This window comes from Oncorhynchus kisutch, linkage group LG26 (genome assembly GCF_002021735.2).
Source record: "Oncorhynchus kisutch isolate 150728-3 linkage group LG26, Okis_V2, whole genome shotgun sequence".
Lineage (NCBI taxonomy): Eukaryota > Metazoa > Chordata > Actinopteri > Salmoniformes > Salmonidae > Oncorhynchus > Oncorhynchus kisutch.
In genome coordinates, this window is record NC_034199.2 from 46015450 (window position 1) to 46041454 (window position 26005).

General features: G+C 41.1%; 1 protein-coding gene across 4 annotated transcripts in view; it reads left to right on the top strand.

Moving 5' to 3' along the window:
• LOC109888175 (guanylate-binding protein 1) overlaps nt 1–25568 on the top strand; it is a 39517-nt gene extending 13949 nt beyond the window's left edge. For 2 of the 4 annotated variants that reach the window (XM_031806313.1, XM_031806314.1), the window contains 8 exons: nt 4830–4957; nt 5121–5230; nt 5811–6007; nt 10126–10368; nt 10470–10750; nt 11090–11296; nt 11471–11573; nt 16351–18416. In XM_031806313.1, coding sequence (XP_031662173.1) covers nt 4830–4957; nt 5121–5230; nt 5811–6007; nt 10126–10368; nt 10470–10750; nt 11090–11296; nt 11471–11573; nt 16351–16775 — 1694 coding nt within the window. In that variant the 3' untranslated portion in view covers nt 16776–18416. Of the gene's footprint in view, nt 1–4829; nt 4958–5120; nt 5231–5810; nt 6008–10125; nt 10369–10469; nt 10751–11031; nt 11297–11470; nt 11574–16350; nt 18417–22197; nt 22411–22575; nt 22679–24919 lie in introns of those variants that run through there. The other 2 variants (XR_004205694.1, XM_031806315.1) reach the window with 2 other exon arrangements.
• The last annotated feature ends 437 nt before the right edge of the window (nt 25569–26005 follow it).

Genomic DNA, 26005 nt, shown 5'->3' on the forward strand with positions numbered 1-26005 from the left:
CACACCGTGTTACGTTCCTTCTTCCTTTTTTTGGGGACAATATTTCTCCACTGAGATCGCCTAATTCCAATGGGTTCAATTACAGTTTTTTTTTGTTATCCACCAGAGGGCAGTGTCGCTATTCTGGACTCCAATAGTCTTGCTACTTGGCAGCTCCTGAATACTGTACTAGCAGTGCTAGCAGTGCTTAGCCTTCTCTACTGGCGAAAGAAAATAAAAAATAACTGACGAATTGCATAATTATTTTGAGTTTCATTTCTCACGCAACAGTCTTTCCTTCAAGCAATGTCCGTTTATGTAGTTTAATCACCTCGTCGCCACTGTAATATTTGTGTTGTGGAGAAATGACCAGGCAGGAGACAGGAGTACAGTTAGTTTTCAATTAGTCAAAACCCCTCATGCTCTACAGTTCGCCTGTAACATCAGTTCTGTGGCACTCACAGACAATAGCTTTGCAGTTTTGGAAACGCAGAGTGTTTTCTTTCCAAAGCTGTCAATTATATGCATAGTCGAGCATCTTTTCATGACAAAATATCTTGTTAAAAACCAAAAATTAAAAGAGCGCCCCCTATATCCTACTAGTTAATGCAACCGTCATGTTAGATTTCAAAAAAGTTATACCGAAAAAACACACCATGTAATAATCTGAGTACAGCGCTCAGAAAAAAACACAAGCAATACAGATATCCGCCATGTTTTGGAGTCAACATAAGTCAGAAATAGGATTATAAATATTCACTTATATTTGATGATCTTCATCAGAATGCACTCAAAGGAATCACAGTTCCACAATAAATCTTTGATTTGTTCAATAAAGTCCATAATTTATTTATGTCCAAATACCTCCTTTTTGTTAATGCGTTTATTACACAACCCAAACTCACGATGTGCGAGCTGATGAAAAGTCAAAAAGTTCCGTTACAGTCCATAGAAACATGTCAAATGATGTATAGAATCAATCTTTAGGATATTTTTTATCATAAATCTTCAATAATGTTTCAACCGGAGAATTCCTTTGTCTTCAGCCCCCTCCACCTAGTGGGCAAAATGTTTTAGTGACCCCTCTTGGCAGTGGAAAAATGTTTTAGGTGTTAAAATACATTTCCTGCAATTCTACACATTTTGCCATGGGGTGGTTGTTACTGGAATTAAATTCCCACATGTTTTAATACCCAATTAAATTAAACACTCTGTCCACTTCTAAGAATTTGGAAGACTTTTATTTGCATAAAATGGACAAAGACCAGTCTCAAAATCAATCAGCAGCGTTTATTCTCGAGAGTACTGAACATGAAACATTTTACAACAGGTTATAAACTGAAAATGACGTCATTAGTTTGCGTACTATCCCGTCTCATCTCCACTCCAGTACAATGGCTGTATAGTTCTCAAGCCTTCCCACATCGTCTCTCCCAATTTAGATAATTTATGACCGAGCCAAGGTCTTCCTGTGTAGATAAGCATTCTAGCCAGTCTGACGATAAGTTCATTCATTTCTACCAAGGAACAGACAGTCATTGTTCTAATTCTTGATTATATTTACACACATTATATTCAGTACTGGGATTAAAAGAAAATTCATACATCTACACAGTAACATAATAGTATTCTGATTAGTCAGTCCTGATTGAAATGTATACATAATTAGTCATTATTGATCAAATATCCCTTAACAGTGGTGAGAAACGTTGGCCATTTTAAAGCACATTTCCTGCAATTACACACATGTTGCGTTTTTTTACCTTCATTTAACCAGGCAAGTCAGTTAAGAACAAATTCTTATTTTCAATGATGGCCTAGGAACAGTGGGTTTACTGCATTGTTCGGGGGCAGAATTACAGCACTTTGGATTTGACATGATACAATGAATATGAGGTTAAGCTGTAGACTGTCAGCTTTATTTTGAGGGTATTTTCATCCATACCAAGTGAACCGTTTAGAAATTACAGCACTTTTTGTACATAGTTCCCCCTTTTTAGGGACCAAAAGTATTAGAACAAATTCATGTGTATTAAAGTGGGTTTAGTATTTGGTCCTATATTCCTAGCACACAATTATTATATCAACCTTGTGGCTACAAACTTGTTGGATCCATTTGCAGTTGGTTTTGGTTGAGTTTCAGATTATTTTGAGCCAAATGGAAATGAATGGTAAATAATGCTTTGTGTCATTTTGGACTCACGTTTATTGTAAATTACAAAATAATGTTTCTAAACATGTCTACATTAATGTGGATGCTACCATGATTACAGATAGTCCTGAATGAATCATGAATCATACAGACTCAGAAATATCATACCCCCCAAAAATGCTAACCTCCCCTGTTATTGTAATGGTGAGAGGGTAGCATGTCTTGGAGGTATGATATAAAATGCTAACCTCCCCTGTTATTGTAATGATGAAAGGTTAGCATGTCTTGGGGGTATGATATAAAATGCTAACCTCCCCTGTTATTGTAAAGGTGAGAGGTTAGTATGTCTTGGGGGTATGATATAAAATGCTAACCTCCCCTGTTATTGTAATGGTGAGAGGTTAGCATGTCTTGGGGGTATGATATAAAATACTAACCTCCCCTGTTATTGTAATGGTGAGGGGTTAGCATGTCTTGGGGGTATGATATAAAATGCTAACCTCCCCTGTTATTGTAATGGTGAGAGGTTAGCATGTCTTGGAGTGATGATATAAAATGCTAACCTCCCCTGTTATTGTAATGGTGAGAGGTTAGCATGTCTTGGGGGTATGATATAAAATGCTAACCTCCCCTGTTATTGTAATGGTGAGGGGTTAGCATGTCTTGGGGGTATGATATAAAATGCTAACCTCCCCTGTTATTGTAATGGTGAGAGGTTAGCATGTCTTGGGGGTATGATATAAAATGCTAACCTCCCCTGTTATTGTAATGGTGAGGGGTTAGCATGTCTTGGGGGTATGATATAAAATGCTAACCTCCCCTGTTATTGTAATGGTGAGAGGTTAGCATGTCTTGGAGTGATGATATAAAATGCTAAATTCCCCTGTTATTGTAATGTTGAGAGGTTAGCATGTCTTGGGGGTATGAACTTCCTCACTCATCATTATTCACGATTCATTCAGGACTATGCGTAACCATGGTAGCATCCACATTAATGTAGAAGTGTTTACAAACATATACTATTCTTATTTACAACAAAAGTGACTCAAATATGACACAATACATTATTTACCATTTAATTCAAAGTGAATTTTGTCCCAATACTTTTTGCCCCCTGAAATGGGGCAACTATCTCCCCCTCCCCCCTAGCTCTGGTCTGCACTAACTAACTCTGGTCTAGGGATTTGATAGTTAGCTAGCTCTGGTCTGCAGTAGTTCTGGTCCACACTAACTAACTCTGGTCTAGGGATTTGATAGTTAGCTAGCTCTGGTCTGCAGTAGTTCTGGTCCACACTAACTAACTCTGGTCTTGGGCTTTGCTAGTAGTTAGCTAGTTCTGGTCCATACTAACTAACTCTGGTCTAAGGCGTAGCTAGTAGCTAGCTAGTTCTGGTCTGCAGTAGTTCTGGTCCATACTAACTAACTCTGGTCTAAGGCGTAGCTAGTAGCTAGCTAGTTCTGGTCCGTACTAACTAACTCTGGTCTAAGGCGTAGCTAGTAACTAGCTAGTTCTGGTCTGCAGTAGTTCTGGTCCATACTAACTAACTCTGGTCTAAGGCGTAGCTAGTAGTTAGCTAGATCTGGTCCATACTAACTAACTCTGGTCTAAGGCGTAGCTAGTAGCTAGCTAGATCTGGTCCATACTCACTAACTCTGGTCTAAGGCATAGCTAGTAACTAGCTAGTTCTGGTCTGCAGTAGTTGTGGTCCATACTAACTAACTCTGGTCTAAGGCGTAGCTAGTAACTAGCTAGTTCTGGTCCGTAGTAACTAACTCTGGTCTAAGGCGTAGCTAGTAACTAGCTAGTTCTGGTCTGCAGTAGTTCTGGTCCAAATCAAATCAAATTTTATTTGTCACATACACATGGTTAGCAGATGTTAATGCGAGTGTAGCGAAATGCTTGTGCTTCTAGTTCCGACAATGCAGTAATAACCAACAAGTAATCTAACTAACAATTCCAAAACTACTGTCTTATACACAGTGTAAGGGGATAAAGAATATGTACATAAGGATATATGAATGAGTGATGGTACAGAGCAGCATAGGCAAGATACAGTAGATGATATCGAGTACAGTATATACATATGAGATGAGTATGTAAACAAAGTGGCATAGTTAAAGTGGCTAGTGATACATGTATTACATAAGGATGCAGTCGATGATATAGAGTACAGTATATACGTATGCATATGAGATGAATAATGTAGGGTAAGTAACATTATATAAGGTAGCATTTTTTAAAGTGGCTAGTGATATATTTACATCATTTCCTATCAATTCCCATTATTAAAGTGCCTGGAGTTGAGTCAGTGTCATTGTCAGTGTGTTGGCAGCAGCCACTCAATGTTAGTGGTGGCTGTTTAACAGTCTGATGGCCTTGAGATAGAAGCTGTTTTTCAGTCTCTCGATCCCAGCTTTGATGCACCTGTACTGACCTCGCCTTCTGGATGATACTAACTAACTCTGGTCTAAGGCGTAGCTAGTAACTAGTTAGTTCTGGTCCATACTAACTAACTCTGGTCTAAGGCGTAGCTAGTAGCTAGCTAGTTCTGGTCCGTACTAACTAACTCTGGTCTAAGGCGTAGCTAGTAACTAGCTAGTTCTGGTCTGCAGTAGCTCTGATCCAGCTCTGTAACAGTGTTATAGGCTGGTTTAATATTTATACTGTAAATGTCCTCATCAATCTGTGTTGATTTAGGTTTTGCCCTTGGAGCCACCATCCAGTCTAAGACTAAGGGCATCTGGATGTGGTGTGTCCCTCATCCTGAAAAAACAGACCACACCCTCGTGCTGCTGGATACGGAGGGACTGGGGGACGTGGAGAAGGTAGGAGGTCAAAGTTCAATCTCTTTACAATCCACATGACATATTCACATTCCTTCATTTACCAACAAAGCACAGTGAACACATACTGTATCTGCACCCTCATCATTTAAACAAGATGATTACGTCGTCAGAGATCCAATACATGTTGTGATACTTGTTTCAGGGGGATTCTAAGAATGATGCCTGGATCTTCTCGCTGGCCATTCTGTTAAGCAGTACTCTGGTCTACAACAGTCGAGGGACCATTGACAATGATGCTGTGGAGAAGCTTCAGTATCCTTTTGCGTCAAAATGTGGCTCAATTCTTGTGGACATAATCTGTTGTGGTATTTGATATGATAGTTTGCTTGTTTGTTAGGCTTTTGACAGTAATCTCAGCCATATTAGTGGTAGCCTAGCTAATTGTGATGGACATTTTCATGAATTTGTATGTATATTTTCAACATGATTTAATTGTAGGCTAGACCTGATCATTGATATGGTAGAGAATTTAAATATAATAATGCTCCACCTAAATATGTTTAATTAAATATACTATATGCATGTTGCATCAGTGCTACGTAGTCATTTTGTTTCTCTGGAAACTGTGAAGGGTTTGAGAAATCACAGAATGCCGATTCGCGGGATTGACTCTTAGCTTTTGTGAACTTTAAGAGCTGATGTTGACTTAAAGCAATGTCTGTGACTTTCAATCAAATGACGTTACTGTGTCAGTTGAACTCTAAACTGAAAATTACTTGTTTTGTTTGTTTGTTTGTAACTTCCCTGAAATTCAAGTCCCTGAACAGAAACTGTGCATGACATTGACATGAGCTTTGGGAAATGCTGTATCAATCCTCAACCGGTCCTACAGATATGTGAACGAGCTGACAGAGATGATCAAGGTGAAGTCTTCCACTGACAATGAGGAGGAAGGAGAGGGCACACAGTTTGTGCAGTTCTTTCCTAATTTTGTGTGGACCGTCAGAGATTTCACTCTAAAGCTCGAGATTGACGGCAGAGAAATCACTCCAGACCAGTATCTGGAGAATTCCCTGCAGCTCAAGAAAGGTGATTTTCATTCATATAAACCAGGTAGTTTGAGACCTCAATGCTGATTGGCTTAAACAGCATTCCAGCTGTGTGTATATCAGACAATATACCACGGTATGATGCACTGTTCCCTGAAGGAGTACAACATACTATGGGGAGTCGCATTCTCACGACTTTGGTTGGAGGATCTACAATCACGCCTGACAAGGACAATGAAATCCTGGGTCTGGGAGAGATTCTTCCACCAATCTTGACAACTGTGTGTCTGAACGTGGAGATGGGACACTTTTCATCTAACTCATATGTGGGAGACACACCAGTTTTTACACAACACTCTTGACACCCGTGAACACTGGAACTCAGTTGAAAAACCTGTGTTCATGTGCCAAGGTTTGCCTAATGCCTAGCCCACTCAGGGTTCACAGGCTCCTGTGATCAGTGTTGAGCATCACTCGGTTTAGGCGGTAAGATGCGTTCTGGCAACCGGCTGGCACCCAGCGCTGGAAGGCATGCATTAAAAGAATAGACCAAGGGGAAAAGCCTTATCATGGAGGTTACCCTACAGACCAGTCATAGCTACTGGTGACAAAATACCTTGTAACATACCTGGGAATGGGACAGGCAGCTGTTGTAACGACTGGAGTGAATCGTAATTCAATATAATTCCCAGGAATGAAAAGAGTTGAGCTGGAGACAGACAGCTCATTTGGGGGCTCATATGAACCACAGAGACTTTGTGTGGGATAATAGGGAGGTCGTGTCCAACCCTGCTCGTTCCCTCAACTCCGCTACCAGCAACTAATCACCTATAGAGACCATAACCTGTATCACCAGACACCAGATGCCAGTGAGCTACAGGCAGGGTTCAGCAATGAATCTCAGTAATGAGCCACCTGTAGGAGGAGGGGTCCCCCCTTGTGGACAAATACCCAACTTCTCACTCTGACCCTGGAGAGATTGATTTAGCCCCTGAACCCTGTTGACCGTGTGGAACGTGGGGTAACAAAGGGGGGAATATTAAACATAGACAACCTTCCAACATACATAGTGCTTCCATGAGACTTTATAACCTGCGGGAAGCAGTCTATTTAAGGTAGGCTAGCTAGCATCTTTGACCAAAGCAGTCTATTTAAGATAGGCTAGCTATCATCTTTGACTGATGCAGTCTATTTAAGGTAGGCTAGCTAGCATCTTTGACCGAAGCAGTCTATTTAAGGTAGGCTAGCTAGCATCTTTGACCGAAGCAGTCTATTTAGAATAACCAAGCGACTTTAAGCTACATATTCTGAACAAGAGAGCTTCCCCAGCAACTCAACCGTGGGCAGGTAGGAATAGCTAGTTAAATGTTGTGCGTGTTTAATTAGGCCAGTCTCAAAAGTCCAGGAAGGAAACGGTTTACTGGGGTGGGACCGGACCGTTCATCAACATGTCTGGGAAGAGAGGTAAACGGTGCTTGACCGAGGCACACACAGGCAGCGGGGGTACCCACTGAATCTGGCCGCCCTCTCTCTTCAAGCAGCCTCACCCTAACTGGCGACAGAGCACACAGGAGCCGGGTAGGGACTCGCATTGAGTCCCACAAACACAACCCCTTTTAAACATTGTGTGTTTATTATTATGACCATTATGACCCCAATATGGGAAGCTTAGACGCGCACAATTCTACATCTTCTACATAGAAGTTCATAGGAAATCCCAGGGCAGAGTGTCGATGATACTGTAAGGGGTTCTTCTACATAGAAGATCATAGGAAATCCCAGGGCAGAGTGTCGATGATACTGTAAGGGGTTCTTCTACATAGAAGATCATAGGAAATCCCAGGGCAGAGTGTCGATGATACTGTAAGGGGTTCTTCTACATAGAAGATCATAGGAAATCCCAGGGCAGAGTGTCGATGATACTGTAAGGGGTTCTTCTACATAGAAGATCATAGGAAATCCCAGGGCAGAGTGTTGATGATACTGTAAGGGGTTCTTCTACATAGAAGATCATAGGAAATCCCAGGACATCGTGTCTATAATACTGTACGTTTTTTTTAAATTTCCCACTGAGCAAACCATTTCTGGACTTCTGGACAGCATTTTTATGAATTCATATTTTATCAGGTTTCTGTTAAGGCGGACCGTATTTAAAAAAAAATAATAACATTTGAAATTAAACTCACGAATGCAATTGTTTATGTCAAATTGTTCTGTTCTCCTTGTAGCCCTGGTTGTCCTGAAAATAACATGGGAAAACACTTCAAGTAATAGTAGCCAAGTAATGCTTATGTTATGTGAGGCTAAACATAAGAGCAAGCAGATGAATGAAATAGCGTCGGTCGATGACGTTTAAGACGAGGGAGGGACGATTATTTTTTTTCTCGTGAGCGTGACATTATTTCTATTACAGCATATTGGGTGACTGTCATTCATATTACATTCACCCAGTTTAATATAACATCGATAAGGTTTAGGCTACTACATGTTACTCAAATTTTCCCAACACCTATCGTGAGGTTGCTACAACCTAGCCTATGAATGAAAGTTTACAACGTAAACTGGTTGAGAGACAAGTTGGAGTTGAATCAAGGTGACAGACAGTGGCACATTCAATACCGCCTTGCACACTCTTGCCTTCATCTAGCTAAACAAGGGTGCAATCATTAGTCCAACAGTTGCAAACGAGAGTTTCTATTGGACAAATGCAGTTAATCACCGTTTTTTATTTTTTATATATTATATTATTATTATATTATATATATATATAATTCCTTCTCACCTCTTGTCTGTGACCAGGCCTAAACAAAAATCAAAGTCAAACCTTCATATCATAACCGCTAACTACTACAAAACAGTCTACATCATTATCGCCATATTAGCTAACATCATAGTCAACAGAGCTAATAGAAGTAAGGTGTTACTAAACCCGCTACATTCATGCAGTAACGTTACAGTTAACAGTCAGCAAGCAGTTAGCAGTTAAACCGGCGGAACCCAGTGACAATAAATTACTGAAACCAAAAGCTTACCTTGGAAGAGTTTCAATGTTGGATAGACTTTTCCAGCTAGGTAAATCAAATCAAATCAAATTTATTTATATAGCCCTTCGTACATCAGCTGATATCTCAAAGTGCTGTACAGAAACCCAGCCTAAAACCCCAAACAGCAAGCAATGCAGGTGGAGAAGCACGGTGGCTAGGAAAAACTCCCTAGAAAGGCCAATACCTAGGAAGAAACCTAGAGAGGAACCAGGCTATGTGGGGTGGCCAGTCCTCTTCTGGCTGTGCCGGGTGGAGATTATAACAGAACATGGTCAAGATGTTCAATGTTCATAAATGACCAGCATGGTCGAATAATAATAAGGCAGAACAGTTGAAACTAGAGCAGCAGCACAGTCAGGTGGAAGTTGAAACTGGAGCAGCAGCATGGCCAGGTAGACTGGGGACAGCAAGGAGTCATCATGTCAGGTAGTCCTGGGGCATGGTCCTAGGGCTCAGGTCAGTTGAAACTGGAACAGCAGCATGGCCAGGTGGACTGGGGACAGCAAGGAGTCATCATGTCAGGTAGTCCTGGGGCATGGTCCTAGGGCTCAGGTCCTCCGAGAGAGAGAAAGAAAGAGAGAAGGAGAGAATTAGAGAACGCACACTTAGATTCACACAGGACACCGAATAGGACAGGAGAAGTACTCCAGATATAACAAACTGACCCCAGCCCCCCGACACATAAACTACTGCAGCATAAATACTGGAGGCTGAGACAGGAGGGGTCAGGAGACACTGTGGCCCCATCCGAGGACACCCCCGGACAGGGCCAAACAGGAAGGATATAACCCCACCCACTTTGCCAAAGCACAGCCCCCACACCACTAGAGGGATATCTAGCAACATAGCATCCCTCTCTTTATAAAGAAATGAATTTGTTAAAATCTAGTAAACTAGTCAATTAATCACCACACGTTTACACACTGTAGTGCTAGCTAGCTGTAGCTTATGCTTTCAGTACTAGATTCCTTCTCTGATCCTTTGATTTGGTGGACAACATGTCAGTTCATGGTGCAAGAGCTCTGATAGGTTAGAGGAGAAAGGAGATGTTATTGGGACGTACCCAAGATCTGCATGTACTATAAAATCTAATAATGCCAATGTTATCTTTCAGGTACTAGTAAAAAGATCAATGACTACAACCTCCCGCGTGAGTGCATCCGGAACTTCTTCCCCTCACGCAAGTGTTTTGTGTTCCCCTCCCCTACAACTCCTGACAACATGCACCGACTGGACTCCATGGACGAGGCTGAGCTTTCTGAACGCTTCAGAGAGGTCGCAGATACTTTCTGCCGCTTTATTTTCCAGGAGAGCCGTATGAAGACTGTTATAGGGGGACACACATTGACTGGAGAGAGTGAGTCAGATATCTACCTACAGGACAGTATGTGAAGATGAGAGAGGTTTTCCTAAATATTTAGTGCCACATGTTTTTCCTCCACCTCTATCTGATTGCAGTGCTGGGCCACCTGGTCACCACCTATGTGGAGACCATTGCCAAAGGCAATGTGCCCTGTCTGGAGAATGCTGTGTTGGCCATGGCTAAAATTGAGAACCAGGCTGCTGTGGATGAGGGCCTGGCGGTGTACCAGAATGGAATGGAGGATGTGAAGGCCTTATTCCCAGTGGACATCAATCAGCTGTCAGAGAACCACCTTCGATCAGAGACCCAGGCCACACAGGCATTCATGAAGCGATCCTTCAAAGACGACAATGGGGAATTCTTGAAAGCTCTTGTGGTATAGATCATCATTCTAGATCTGTGCCTGGTACATGATTGATTAGCTTATGCAACACAATTATAATCATCAACAGTAACAGTAACACTTGTGACACCAGGTGGAATATGGCCAATCAGTTTAATTCCTCAATCAATTAACTTATTGAGACAAAAGAAAACTACTGTGAAAATCATTGCTCAGATTAGATTTTTAATCTTGGACTAAAAATTACACCATATTATATTAAATAAAAGCCTTATATAGATATGGTGCCAATATGTAACCCTTTATCACTATAGGAACATGGCATACCGGGGTTCACATGTCTGAATCTGAATATTCCCAATAAATCTTCAGGAGGCCATTAGCAACCACACCGCCGACCTTTTCAAGCAGAACAAGGATGCCTCAGAGAAGAAGTGCAAGGCTCTTCTGGAGAATCTGTCTGCTCAGATGGATCAGGGGATAAAGGAGTACACCATACCAGGAGGCTATGGGCTTTACTGCAATCACCATGACAACATAGTGGCACAGTACCGGGCCGAGCCCAACAAAGGAGTCAGGGTAAGAGCTAGAAACCAAACAACAGCAACAACAGCAACAACGTACTGTATTAGAGAATCAAAACATCCATCTTTAGTCAGTAATGACCAATTAAACATTTCAACTAATTTCAGTCAGCTGGTTACGGTTTGAATCAAAATCAATACAACAACCTATAAGGCCTGTTTTCTGCAGGCTGAGGAGGTTCTGGAGCAGTTCCTGAAGGACAAGAGTGCAGAGTCCAACTCCATCCTGCAAGCTGACAAACAACTGACTAAAAAAGAGAAAAAATTCCAAGGTAAGCCACACCTCAATCTTTTTTTACTTCCAATTATAAAATAAACATCAACTGTGGTAGGCTAATACAGAAGATGCAAATAAGACCAGTGGCCCCGCCCTAATGCCAGGCCCCGCCCAAAAAGACAATTTCTAAGTATTATGGAGAAAAAGTATTGTTGGTGGTTGGCTAGAACATATAAATTATGACAGATTTTAAAAATAAGCATTTTGTTAGTATCTGTTATTTTGAATGATCTGATTTTATTTCCAGTGCCTTAAGAAAGTATGACTTTTTGACTTTTTTTGTGACTTTTTCAAACACAGATTCAACCGTAAAGACCAGGGAGGTTTTCCAATGCCTTGCAAAGATCGCCACCTATTGGTAGATGTGTAAAAATAATAAAAGCAGACACTGAATATCCCTTTGAGCATGGTGAAGTAATTAATTACACTTTGGATGGAATTCACCCAGCCTTTACAAATATACAGGCGTCTTACTTAACTCAGTTGCCAGAGAGGAAGGAAACTGCTCAGGGATTTCACCATTAGGCCAATGGTGACTTTAAAACAGTTACAGAGTTTAATGGCTTATGATAGAAAAAAACTGAGGATAGATCAAAAACATTGTAGTTACTTCACAATAATTATTGACAGAGTGAAAAGATGGAAGCCTGTACAGAACGAACTATTCCAAAACATGCATCTTGTTTGCAATATGTCATACTATCCAGGTCTGTGCCCAAACAATTCAAGTTTCTACTTCTAAAAATCTACCTTTCCAGAAACAAGTCTCTCACTGTTGCCTTTTGATATAGACCATCTACTGCCCCCAGCTGTGCCCTGGACACCATATGTGAATTGATTGCCCCCCATCTATCTTCAGAGCTCGTACTGTTAGGTGACCTAAACTGGGACATGCTTAACCCCCGTCCTACAATCTAAGCTAGATGCCCTCAATCTCATACAAATTATCAATGAACCTACCAGGTACAACTCCAAATCCGTAAACATGGGCACCCTCATAGATATCATCCTTACCAACCTGCCCTCTAAATACTCCTCTGCTGTCTTCAACCAGGATCTCAGTGATCACTGCCTCATTGCCTGCGTCCGTAATGGGTCTGCGGTCAAACGACCACCCCTCATCACTGTCAAACGCTCCCTAAAACACTTCAGCGAACAGGCCTTTCTAATCGGCCTGGCCCAGGTACCCTAGAAGGATATTGACCTCATTCCGTCAGTAGAGGATACCTGGTTATTCTTTAAAAGAGCATTCCTCACCGTCTTAAATAGGCATGCGCCATTCAAGAAATATAGAACCAGGAACAGATATAGCCCCTGGTTCACTCAAGACCTGACTGCCCTTGACGAGCACATAAACATCCTGTGGCATTCTGCATTAGCATTGAATAGCCACCGTGATATGCAACTTTTAAGGGAAGTTAGGAAAGCAAAGGCTAGCTTTTTCAAACACAAATTTGAATCCTGTAGCAAACTCCAAAACGTTCTGGGACACTGTAAAGTCTATGTAACATCAGCTGCCCACTGCACTGAGGCTAGGAAACACTGTCACCACTGATAAATCCACGATAATTGAGAATTTCAATCAGCATTTTTCTACGGCTGGCCATGCTTTCCACTTGGCTTCCCCTACCCCAGGTCAACAGCCCTGCACCCCCCACAGCAACTTGCCCAAACCTGCCCCATTTCTCCTTCACCCAAATCCAGATAGCTGATGTTCTGAAAGAGTTGCAAAATCTGGACCCCTACAAATGATCACCGACCATTTTGAATCCTGTCGTACCTTCTCCGCTATGCAATCTGGTTTCCGAGCTGGTCATGGGTGCCCCTCAGCCACGCTCAAGGTCCTACACGATATCATAACCGCCATCGATAAAAGACAATACTCTGCAGCCATATTCATCGACATGGCCAAGGCTTTCTACTCTGTCAATCACCACATTCTTATTGGCAGACTCAACAGCCTTCTTTTCTCAAATGACTGCCTCGCCTGGTTCACCAACTACTTCTCAGACAGAGTTCAGTGTGTCAAATCGGAGGGCCTGTTGTCCGGACCTCTGGCAGTCTCTATGCGGGTGCCACAGGGTTCAATTCTCGGGCTGACTCTTTTCTCTGTATACATCAATGATGTCACTTTCGCTGCTAGTGATTCTCTGATCCACCTCTACGCAGACGACACCATTCTGTATACTTCTGGCCCTTCTTTGGACACTGTGTTAACTAACCTCCAGTTTGAGCTTCAATGCCATACAACTCTCCTTCCGTGGCCTCCAACTACTCTAAAAATGCAAGTTAAACCAAATGCATGCTCTTCAAACGATCGCATATGTGGACAATTACAAATACCTAGGTGTTTGGTTAGACTGTAAACTCTCCATCCAGACTCACATTAAACATCTCCAATCCAAAATGAAATCTAGAATCGGCTTCCTATTTTGCAACAACGCATCCTGCCAAACATACCCTCGTAAAACTGACCATCCTACCGATCCTTGACTTCGGCGATGTCTTTTATAAAATAGCCTCCAACACTCTACTCAGCAAATTGGATGCAGTCTATCACAGTGCCATCCCTTTTGTCGCCAAAACCCCATAAACTACACATCACTGTGACCTGTATGTTCTCGTTGGCTGGCCCTCGCTTCATATTTGTCGCCAAACCCACTGGCTCCAGGTCATCTATAAGTCGTTGCTAGGTAAAGCCCCGCCTTATCTCAGATCACTGGTCTCCATAGCAGCACCCACCAATAGCACGCGCTCCAGCACATATGTTACACTGGTCATCCCCAAAGCCAATTCCTTTTTTGGCCTCCTTTCCTTCCAGTTCTCTGCTGCCAATGACTGGAACGAATTGCAAAAATCATTGAAGCAGGAGACTCATATCTCCCTCACTAACTTTAAGCATCAGCTGTCAGAGCAGCTCACAGATCACTGCACCTGTACAAGGCCCATCTTTAAATAGCCCATCCAACTACCTCATCCCCATATTGTTATTTATTTATCTTGCTCCTTTGCACCCCAGTATCTCTACTTGCACATTCATCTTCTGCACATCTTTCACTCCAGTGTTTAATTGCCAAATTGTAATTATTTTACCACTCTGGCCTATTTATTGCCTTACCTCCCTAATCTTTCCTCCTTTGCACACACTGTATATCGATGTTTCTATTGTGTTATTGACTGTTTGTTTGTTTATTCCATGTGTAACTCTGTGTTGTTTTTGCATTGCACTGCTTCGCTTTATCTTGACCAGGCCGCAGATGTAAATGAGAAATGTACTTTTTGTCATGAATATATAGTGTTATGTTTGGGGCAAATCTAATACAACACATTGCTGAGTACCACTCTCCATATTTTCAAGCAAGGTTGTGATTGTATCATGTTATGGGTATGCTTGTAATTGTTAGGAACTTTGGAGTTTTTCAGTATAAACAATAAATGGAATGCCGCTAAGCACAGGTAAAATCCTAGGGGAAAACCTTGTTCAGCTTTCCACTTTTCAGCAGGACAATAACCTAAAACGCAAGGCCAAATCTACACTGGAAATTCTTTTGAAGAAGAGACAGTTACAGTTTAGGCCGAGTTGGAGTTTGGACTTAAATCTGCTTGAAAATGGAGTCCAGGTGTGGAAAGCTCTTAGAGACTTACCCAAAAAGACTCACAGCTGTAATCTCTGCCAAAAGTGATTCTAACATGTATTGACTCAGGGGTGTGAATAGTTATGTAAATTAGACATTTTAGTATTTCATTTAAAAAAAAGTTTAAAACATGTTGTCATTGTAGGGTATTGTGTGTAGATGAGTGAGAGAAAAACATATCTTTAATCCACAACAAAATGTGGAATAAGTCAAGGGGTATGAATACTTTCTGAATGCACTGAATACCAATCTGGTGCCCGATTAACTAGCGCCATAGGGATATCCAAATTGAACCCAAATTTACCACAGGCATTGAGATCGGGTTGCGTGCAGCTGCATTCTGATTTGATGATTACCTGAGTGCTGCCAGCAGTGGGCATGTGGGCAGGATTGAAACAAACCCAACCTTCATTTACATCTGTTCTGTACGAGACTGACTTCATGACCAAAATGATCATATTTACACTTTTTAGTACATTTTATAGTAGAATAAATGTTGGACTCATATCGATGCCACATAGGCTGTTAACTAAATGTGAAGTCTGTTTTTTTACAGGCAGTCGCTCTTTAAAATCAAGGGGAATAGACCAGGCCCTAGCTATGAAGCAGTCCACCACTGCAAAGCACTGAATAATCTCCCCTCTTCAAACTTCATACATGCAATATGTGCTGTTGATGGTAATTTAGAGTGGTGATAAAGTTGAATTACAAAATAATTCAAAATGTGTTTGCCTGGTCCAGAAACAATCATCTCGCCCATTTGTTCTTTGATTAATTCTTAAAAGTATAAAAAAGTATAAAACATTTTTTTTTAAATAAAATCTTGAATTTGGCCTTTACTACTATAGCCTCTAGAAACACATTAAATAACACTCTTAAATGGCAAAAAAAAGATACTCAAAAATTAAGTCATATCAGCGACATAGATGGATGTGGTGAATTGAGACGCAGCCCAATGCAAAATACATTTCTAGCTTAAAACTGACAGATTTTAATGGGTATTTTTTTGTTATGTTACTTAGATTGACGCACAGTTGTGCCAATAGACTCTAGAAGGTTTTAATGTGCATGAATCTGTATGAGAGAATGAATTCTCCAGATTTCCTACTTATTTCTCTCTCTCCTTGGATCTTCTAGCTGAGAAGAAGAAAACAGCTGAGCTGGAGCAGGAGAAGGCAGCATTGAATGAGCAAAAGGCAGAGATGGAGTGCACCATTGAGAACATTGGCAGGAGCCAGGAGAAGTACTTGAAGGAGATGAAAGAGAAGATGGAGGAGGAGAGGAATCAACAGCAGCAGGAGTTCAACAGGACGCTGGACCGCAGGATGCAGGAGCAGAAAGATCTCCTGGAGAAGGGCCATAAGGAGAAGGCTGAGCTAATGAGACAAGAGATCGAGGAGATTAAGAAGAGGGATAAATTGGAAAGGGAGAACAATGCCCAGAATCAGAAGGCTATGCTGGAATTATTCAAGCAGCAGGCTGAGGGACAGAAAGAACAGATGGCAATGTTAATTGAGGAGCTCAGGTATAGACCACAGGCCCCAGCCTGTAACCTCATGTGAACCACTTTGATCCTTTGAATGCCTGACTATGAAAAGCCAACTGATTTTGAACAGAGTTTTTGATTAACTTTTTAAACTCGACCTTACTGTATCCCACTGTGATCCACTCCACCTTGAATTCCTGACTATGAAAAGTAAAGTGATATTGAGTCTTGGAGAGTTGAAGTGTTTGTCTTCTATAGCCATTAATGTTTTTATCTGATCCTGCTGGTTATCTATGAAGTTTGATCATCTTGAAAGTCTATCTGGCGTTCATGGCCTCATGAGCCTGGTTCCTCTTTAGGTTTCTTCCTAGGTTCCTGGTTTCTTCCTAGGTTCCTGCTTTTTTTGTTGTTTAGGGGTTTAGACTGTGTTTCTGTAAAGCACTTTGCGACAACTGCTGATGTAAAAAGGGCTTTATTAAATATATTTGCTTGATTGACCTCTTGTGAACCCTCCAAGCCCTAAACAGTCCACATACAGATTGTGAGAATATTGGCCATATACCACACTCTCTCAGGCCTTATTGCTTAAAAATATATCACTCTCTCAGGCTGTACTGCTTAAATATACCTCTGCTATTTACAAATTACAGTATAATCATGATAAATCAGCAATAGGCCTATTATTTTTTATCCATCTCGCTTTGAGTTCCACAATCACACCAGAGTGATTTAATACTTCCAGCCCCTTTATTTTTGAGCTACATACTTTTTAATTGGATGTGTCTATTCCTTCTTCATCCGCAGATACCAACCATTAACCTGTGTGATTAATGGGGGCTGAGATAGAGTGGTGTTTGTTTGACGGATGCCGAAAACGGTTCTCCTCGCAAAAGAAATTCTGTAATGTCCGAACAGTTTGAAGTACAGAATATTATGACCCCAATATGAAAAGCTGAGACACTCACAAACACACACATGTAAGCTACACAATAATTGTTAGAAGTTAAGGGGTGCTTCTGCATAGAAGATCATAGGATATCCCAGGACATAGTGTCTATAATACTGTAAGCGTTTCTTCTACATAGAAGATCATAGGAAATCCCAGGACATAGTGTCTATAATACTGCAAGCGTTTCTTCTACATAGAAGATCATAGGAAATCCCAGGACATAGTGTCTATAATACTGTAAGCGTTTCTTCTACATAGAAGATCATAGGACATCCCAGGACATAGTGTCTATAATACTGTAAGGGGTGCTTCTACATAGAAGATCATAGGATATCCCAGGACATAGTGTCTATAATACTGTAAGGGGTGCTTCTACATAGAAGATCATAGGATATCCCAGGACATAGTGTCTATAATACTGTAATAATCTCACATAGTTGCTATCACAAACTCCAAACTCCACACAGTTGTCACTGACTAGTTGGATTTTCATTTTCCACTGAGAAAACAATTGCTGTACTTACAAAATTCATTTAAATACAGTTTTTGCTTGGCTGACTTTATTATTGTATTGACATTTGCAATTCAAGCTTTGAGACGTTAGGACGTTTATGTTCTACTTGTAGTCCTGGTTGTCCTGAGAAGGAAAATGTTAAAAACTTCATTGTGAAGCTCAATTCAAGATCCAGCAGATGAATGAAACAGTGACGGTCTGTGATGTTTATGAGCTTGGCCTTATTTCTATTAAAGCATATTGGATGACTGTCATTCATATTCCATTCACCAGTTCAATGTAACAGTGATAGGTTTAGGCTACTACATGATACTTTAATGTTCCCTACACCCATCATGAGGTTGCTACAACCTAGCCTATGAATGAAAGTTTACAACGTAGGTGCACAGGTCGAGAGACAAATTTGAGTAAACAAGGTGACAGACAGTGACACGTTCAATACCATTTTACACATTCTGGCATCTAGCTGATCTAGTGTGTAATCGTTTGCAAACGATAGTTTCTATTGGGCAAATGTAAGTATGTTTACCCCCGTTTTGTTCCGTTTGCTTCCTTTTAAGAAATGTTTTTCAACAGAATCAAGGGAATGAATACACCCCTGACCACACGCAAATGCAGACAAAACAGCATGATCATTTTGTTTCTTGTAGAATTACTTCTCACGTCTATGCGCTCTCCTCTCACCTTTTCCCTTCACTTGTGGACTTCAGTAGACACAACATATCAGCTTTCTGTAACCAGACGAAAAATACATTTTTTCGAACCAAACCTTCATATCATAACCACTAACCGCTACACACAGCCTACATCATTGTCACCATATTAGCTAACGTCATAGCTAGACAACATAGCTACTAGAACTAATGCATTAGTAAACCAGTGTCGTGTCTTTACTATCATTAAATTGAAGACATAGTTTTATCAAAGATTCCCTGTAATTAGTATAACGCGATCAAAGAAATTAATCACGTAACTGTAATTAACTAGGAAATAGGGGCACCAAGGAAAGTATTCAGATTACAAAGTTATAATTTCCCAATATAACCTTTCAGATATTTTCATATCTGATGAATAGTCTTCTGATTAATTATTTATTTATTTTACCTCACGTTAGTCTCATTCCAAATGTCGTAAATTGTTGGTTATCTGAACGAATCCAGTTTTCACTATGAGTCATCCATACGTCAATTGTCTTAAATCATTTATTTATTACTAACTAAGTAATTCACAGAAATGCATTAACAAACAAACAAGGTAAATGTGGTTACATGAATTGATAGAATGTGCCCTAGTGGGCTAAACCAGCATCGCGGCTTGTTTGCCAAAAGGGGAGTGGGGTCGACTGAGAAGTCACTACAGAGTTAATAATTATAACAATTGAAATGCTAATCCTTACACATGAACGCTCACTCAGTCGGTCGGGAACAATTGCAATCAATATATATATTTACGCTCAGTGTGTCGTCTTGATCGCTGGTGAAAAGTTCATTTATTTTGCAGAATTGTCCGTCTCTCTCTCTCTCTCTCTCTCGGTTGTGGTTAGAGGGGATTGTTCAGAGTGACATTCTTTATAGAATGGATGTTTCGGCGGTTGTCGTTCTTCGAGTTCAATGATGCCGAATTCCTAGCTGCAGACTAGTAATTAGTATCAAAGACTTGTTCTTATTCTGTCGGTATCGATAGTCTAAGAGTTTAACCACATGGTATGGTTAAAAGATTCAGCAATGGTCCACAACCTTTAGTCCCCCTCCTACTGGAGAAAAACATGGCCTACTGATAATTTCTCAAAGTGGGGTTTTATTCAAAATGGCAGAAGAGGGCTGTCTCAGGATGTCTGACCCTAACTGGGCTCAGGGGCGGTCCAGGATGTCTGACCCTAACTGGGCTCAGGGGCGGTCCAGGATGTCTGACCCTAACTGGGCTCAGATGCGGTCCAGGATGTCTGACCCTAACTGGGCTCAGGGGCGGTCCCAGGATGTCTGGCCCTAACTGGGCTCAGGGGCGGTCCAGGATGTCTGACCCTAACTGGGCTCAGGGGCGGTCCAGGATGTCTGGCCCTAACTGGGCTCAGGGCTGGTCCTCTGATTTAGTTCAAATCAAAAGGGAGTATTTTTCTTCATTAAACAGTCCACAATCATATTACACCATTATTCAAACAGTATCATCCTCACTCATTCATCTTATACAGCAATTAGATGTAAACCTCATATCTGAGGCTTTCATATAAACAGCGTTATGGTAATGTGGCCACACCGTCTCTCTTGAGCTTCCCAAGTTGTGACAAACGGACCAGTTCGTAGCTGGATTCTTCACCGATCTTTTACACTTTCTCTGGAACATGAAATTTGTTCGTACCTCAAGTTCTGTGAGGTGGAAGGATTTCCTTTGTCTCCATGAAAAACTACTCTCTATAACTGTGTCCATGAGGCAGGCTCTTCCTTAGGAATTTACGACCTCACTCTGCCCACAGCAGTCTGGTTGTAGAAGTAGAGAGCGTGGGATGGTGCTCGATGTACTCAAAGAGGGCAACATCATGACACCAGCTACAATCATCCAGTACAGTGTACAGTCAGCAACCTATTTAGCAGTTACACCTACAGGCCCCGGTGACAATTTAATTCATAAAACCAAAGGTTTACCTTGGACGAGTTCCAGTGTTGGATAGCCATGGCCAGATAGCTAACATAGCATCCCTCACTATTTTAGCCTGATGTTTGAGTAGGATTATCTAGCTAGTTGCATTTGATAGTAAAAAAAATGCAACTAAATATTGCTCTCCCTCTCTCTCTCTTTCACTTCTCTTTCATTATTAAAGAAATTCATTTGTTAAAAATCTATTGTCGCTCTCTCTCTTTGCATCCATTACTCACCACATTTTATACACTGCAGTGCTAGCTAGCTGTAGCTTATGCTTTCAGTACTTGATTCCTTCTCTGATCCTTTGATTGGGTGGACTACATGTCAGTTCATAGTGCAAGAGCTCTGATAGGTTGGAGGAGAAAGGAGATATTATTGAGACGTACCCAAGATCTGCATGTACTATAAAATCCATTAATGCCAATGTTATCTTTCAGGTTTTGGTAAAAAAATGAATGACTACAACCTCCCGCGAGAGTGCATCCGGAACTTCTTCCCCTCACGCAAGTGTTTTGTGTTCCCCTCCCCTACAACTCCTGACAACATGCACCGACTGGACTCCATGGACGAGGCTGAGCTTTCTGAACGCTTCAGAGAGGTCGCAGATACTTTCTGCCGCTTTATTTTCCAGGAGAGCCGTATGAAGACTGTTATAGGGGGACACACATTGACCGGAGAGACTGAGTCTGACATCTACCTACAGTACAGTATGTGAAAATGGATACAGTTATTAATTCTGAAATGTTTTGTGCACTAAATACAAACATTCAAATTTTTCCTCACATCTCTATCTGATTGCAGTGCTGGGCCATTTGGTCACCACCTATGTGGAGGCAATGTGCCCTGTCTGGAGATTGCTGTGTTGGCCATGGCTAAAATTGAGAACCAGGCTGCTGTGGATGAGGGCCTGACGGTGTACCAGAAGGGAATGAAGGATGTGAAGGCCTTATTCCCAGTGGACATCAATCAGCTGTCAGAGAACCACCTTCGATCAGAGACCCAGGCCACACAGGCGTTCATGAATCGATCCTTCAAAGACGAAAATGGGGAGTTCTTGAAAGCTCTTGCAGTATGGATCATCATTCTAGATCTGTGCCTGGTACATGGTTGATTAGCTTATGCAACAAAGGTATAATCATCAACAGTAACACCAGGGACACCAGGTGGAATATGGCCAATCAGTGCAATTCCTCAATCAATTAACTTATTGATACAAAAGAACACTACTGTGAAAATCATTGCTCAGATTAGATTTTTAATCTTGGATTAAAAATTACACTATATTGAATAAAAACCTAATATAGATATGGAGCCAATATGTAACAATTACTCACTATAGAAACATGGCATACCGGGGTTCATATGCCTGAATCTGAAAATTCCCAATAAATCTTTCAGGAGGCCATTAGCAACCACACCGCCAACCTTTTCAAACAGAACAAGGATGCCTCAGAGAAGAAGTGCAAGGCTCTTCTGGAGAATCTGTCTGCTCAGATGGATCAGGGGATAAATAAGGGGACGTACGCCACACCAGGAGGCTATGGGCTTTACTGCTATCACCATGACAACATAGTGGCACAGTACCGGGCCGAGCCCAACAAAGGAGTCAGGGTAAGAGCTGGAAACCAAACAACATCAACAACGTAGTCTTTTAGAGAATCAAAAAACATCCATCATTCATCAGTAATGATGACCAACATTTCAACTAATTGTAGTCACCTGGTTACAGTTTGAATCAACATCAATACAACAACCTATAGGGCCTGTTTTCTGCAGGCTGAGGAGGTTCTGGAGCAGTTCCTGAAGGACAAGAGTGCAGAGTCCAACTCCATCCTGCAAGCTGACAAACAACTGACTAAAAAAGATAAACAAATCCAAGGTAAGCCACACCTCAATCTTTTTTTACTTCCAATTATAAAATAAACATCAACTGTGTTAGGCTAATGTTTAGAAGATGCAAACAAGACCAGTAGCCCCACAACCTACTGCCAGGCCCCGCCCAAAAATACAACTTTAAGTATTATGGAGTAAAAAGTACTATTAGTGGCCAACTCAACTCGATTTCATGAATTAGCATTTTGCTATTATCTGCTATTTTGAATGATATGATTCTTTTCCAGTGCCTTCAGAAAGTATTCCCACCCCTGGACTTTTTCAAACACAGATTCAACCACAAAGACCAGGGAGGTTTTCCAATGCCTCACAAACAAGGTCACCTATTGGTAGATGGGTAAAATGAGTAAAAGCAGACAATGAATATCCCTTTGAGCATGGTGAAGTTATAAAAGTACACTTTGGATGGAATACACACAGTCTTTACAAAGATACAGGCGTGCTTCTTAGGCGTGTTTCTTAACTCAGTTGCAGTAGAGGAAGGAAACCGCTCAGGGATTTCACCACTAGGTCAATGGTGACATGAAAACAGTTACAGAGTTTAATAACTGTGATAAAAGAAAACTGAGGATGGCTCAAAAACATTGTAGTTACTTCACAATACCTAATTGACAGAGTTAAAAAATATTCCAAAACATGCCTCCTGTTTGCAACAAGGCACTAAAGTTATACTGCAAATAATGTTGCAAAGAAATTCACTTTTTGTCATGAATGATATGAATATGTTTGGGGTAAATCTAATAGAACACATTGCTGAGTACCACTCTCCATATTTTCAAGCATAGAGGTGACTGCATCATGTTATGGGTATGCTTGTAATTGTTAAGAACTGGGGACATTTTTGTATTTTGTATTTTATTTTTAAGTTTAAACATTTTGTCATTGTAGGTTATTATTTATTTATTTGTAGGTGAGAAAAAAAATGTAATCAACAAAACAACAACAAAATGTAGACTAAGTCTAAGGGGTATTAATACTTTCTGAATGCACTGTATACCAATCTGGTGCCCGATTAACTAGCCCCATAGGGATATCCAAATTGAACCCAAATTTACCACAGGCATTGAGATCGGGTTGCATGCAGCTACATTCTGAATTGATGATTACCTGAGTGCTGCCAGCAGTGGGCATGTGGGCAGGATTGAAACAAACCCAACCTTCATTTACATCTGTTCTGTACGAGACTGACTTCATGACCAAAATGATCATATTTACACTTTTTAGTACATTTTATAGTAGAATAAATGTTGGACTCATATCGATGCCACATAGGCTGTTAACTAAATGTGAAGTCTGTTTTTTTACAGGCAGTCGCTCTTTAAAATCAAGGGGAATAGACCAGAACATAGCTATGAAGCAGTCCACCACTGCAAAGCACTGAATAATCTCCCCTCTTCAAACTTCATACATGCAATATGTGCTGTTGTGGGTCATTTACAGGGTAATAAAGTTGATTTACAAAATAACTCAAAATGTGTTTGCCTGGTCCAGCAACGATCATCTCGCCCATTTGTTGTTTGATTAATTCTTTAATTACAAAAAAGTATATATAAAACAATTATTTTATCAAATATTGAATTCGGCCTTAGAAACACATTAAATAACACACTCTTAAATGGCAAAAAAAGACAGTCAAAAATGAAATCATATGTAATAAGGTTCTGAAATGTCTGTCCTAAATCTAGGAGATATAAGCTCAGGGGGGGGATAAAAAATGTGTATTTTTTGACAAATATTTAACAATTTTTTTTGTTGGCACAAAGCTACCTCCTTTTTTAAACTGGTACCAGGATACCTTCACACTTGTGGTCGTAGAGCAAAACGGGGAACAAGATGTCCGTGAGAGTCTCTACTTTAGTCTCCCCTTTCTATAGAGTGGTCATGTTAGTTTGTAGACCAAACCGTTCGGATACTACAGATGTTTTAATGAGAAAACTCATTTTCAGGATGTCTCCTTGTCTGACAAACAGGGCAGTAGATCTGCCTCTTTCCACCTTCTGATGAGGAACGGCGACATAGATAGATGTGGTGGATTGAGACACAGGCCAATGCAAATATACATCTAGCTTTAACTGACAGATTTTAATTGGTATATTGTATTATGTTACTTAGATTGACGCACCGTTGTGCCATTAGACTCTAGAAGGTTTTAATGTGCATGAATCTGTATGAGAGAATGAGTTGTCCAGTTGTCCTACTTATTTCTCTCTCTCCTTGGCTCTTCCAGCTGAGAAGAAGAAAACAGCTGAGCTGGAGCAGGAGAAGGCAGCATTGAATGAGCAAAAGGCAGAGATGGAGCGCACCATTGAGAACATTGGCAGGGGCCAGGAGAAGTACTTGAAGGAGATGAAAGAGAAGATGGAGGAGGAGAGGAATCAACAGCAGCAGGAGTTCAACAGGACGCTGGACCGCAGGATGCAGGAGCAGAAAGATCTCCTGGAGAAGGGCCATAAGGAGAAGGCTGAGCTAATGAGACAAGAGATCGAGGAAATAAAGAAGAAGAATCAATTGGAAAGAGACGCCAATACCCGGAATCAGGAGGCTCTGCTGGATGAATTGAAATGCTCAAAAGCTAAACCAGATAACTCTTGTACACTCTTGTGATCCACTTTGAACGCCCGACTCTGAAAAGCCAACTGATATTGAATCTTGAAGCGTTGAAGTGTTTGTCCTCTACAGCCATCGCTGTTTTTATCTCTCCCTGCTGGCTATGTATGAAGGTTTTAACGTCTTGAATATCTATCTGGCGTTATTGGCCACATGAGCCTGGTTCCTCTCTAGGTTTCTTCATAGGTTCCTGCCTTCTAGGGAGTTTTTCCTAGCCACTATGCTTCTGCCTCTGCATTGCTTGCTCTTTATGGTTTTAGGCTGGGTGTCTGTAAATCACTTTGCGACAACTGTTGATGTAAAAAGGGTGTTTATAAAATAAATGTGATTGATTGACCTTTTGTGAACCCTATATCTTAATACTGATATCCGGGATGCAAACTGTCTCTAACCAGAATAGGAAGAGGTGGAGGCCCCGGTGCACAACTGAGCAAGAGGTAAAGTACATTTGAGTGTCTAGTTTGAGAAACAGACGCCTCAAGTCCTCAACTGGCAGCTTCATTAAAAAGTACCTGCAAAACACCAGTCTCAACGTCAACAGTGAAGAGGTGACTCCGGGATGCTGGCCTTCTAGGCAGAGTTCCTCTGTCCAGTCTCAACGTCAACAGTGAAGAGGCGACTCCGGGATGCTGGCCTTCTAGGCAGAGTTGTAAAGAAAAAGCCATATCTCAGGCTGGCCAAGAAAAGATTAAGATGGGCAAAAGAA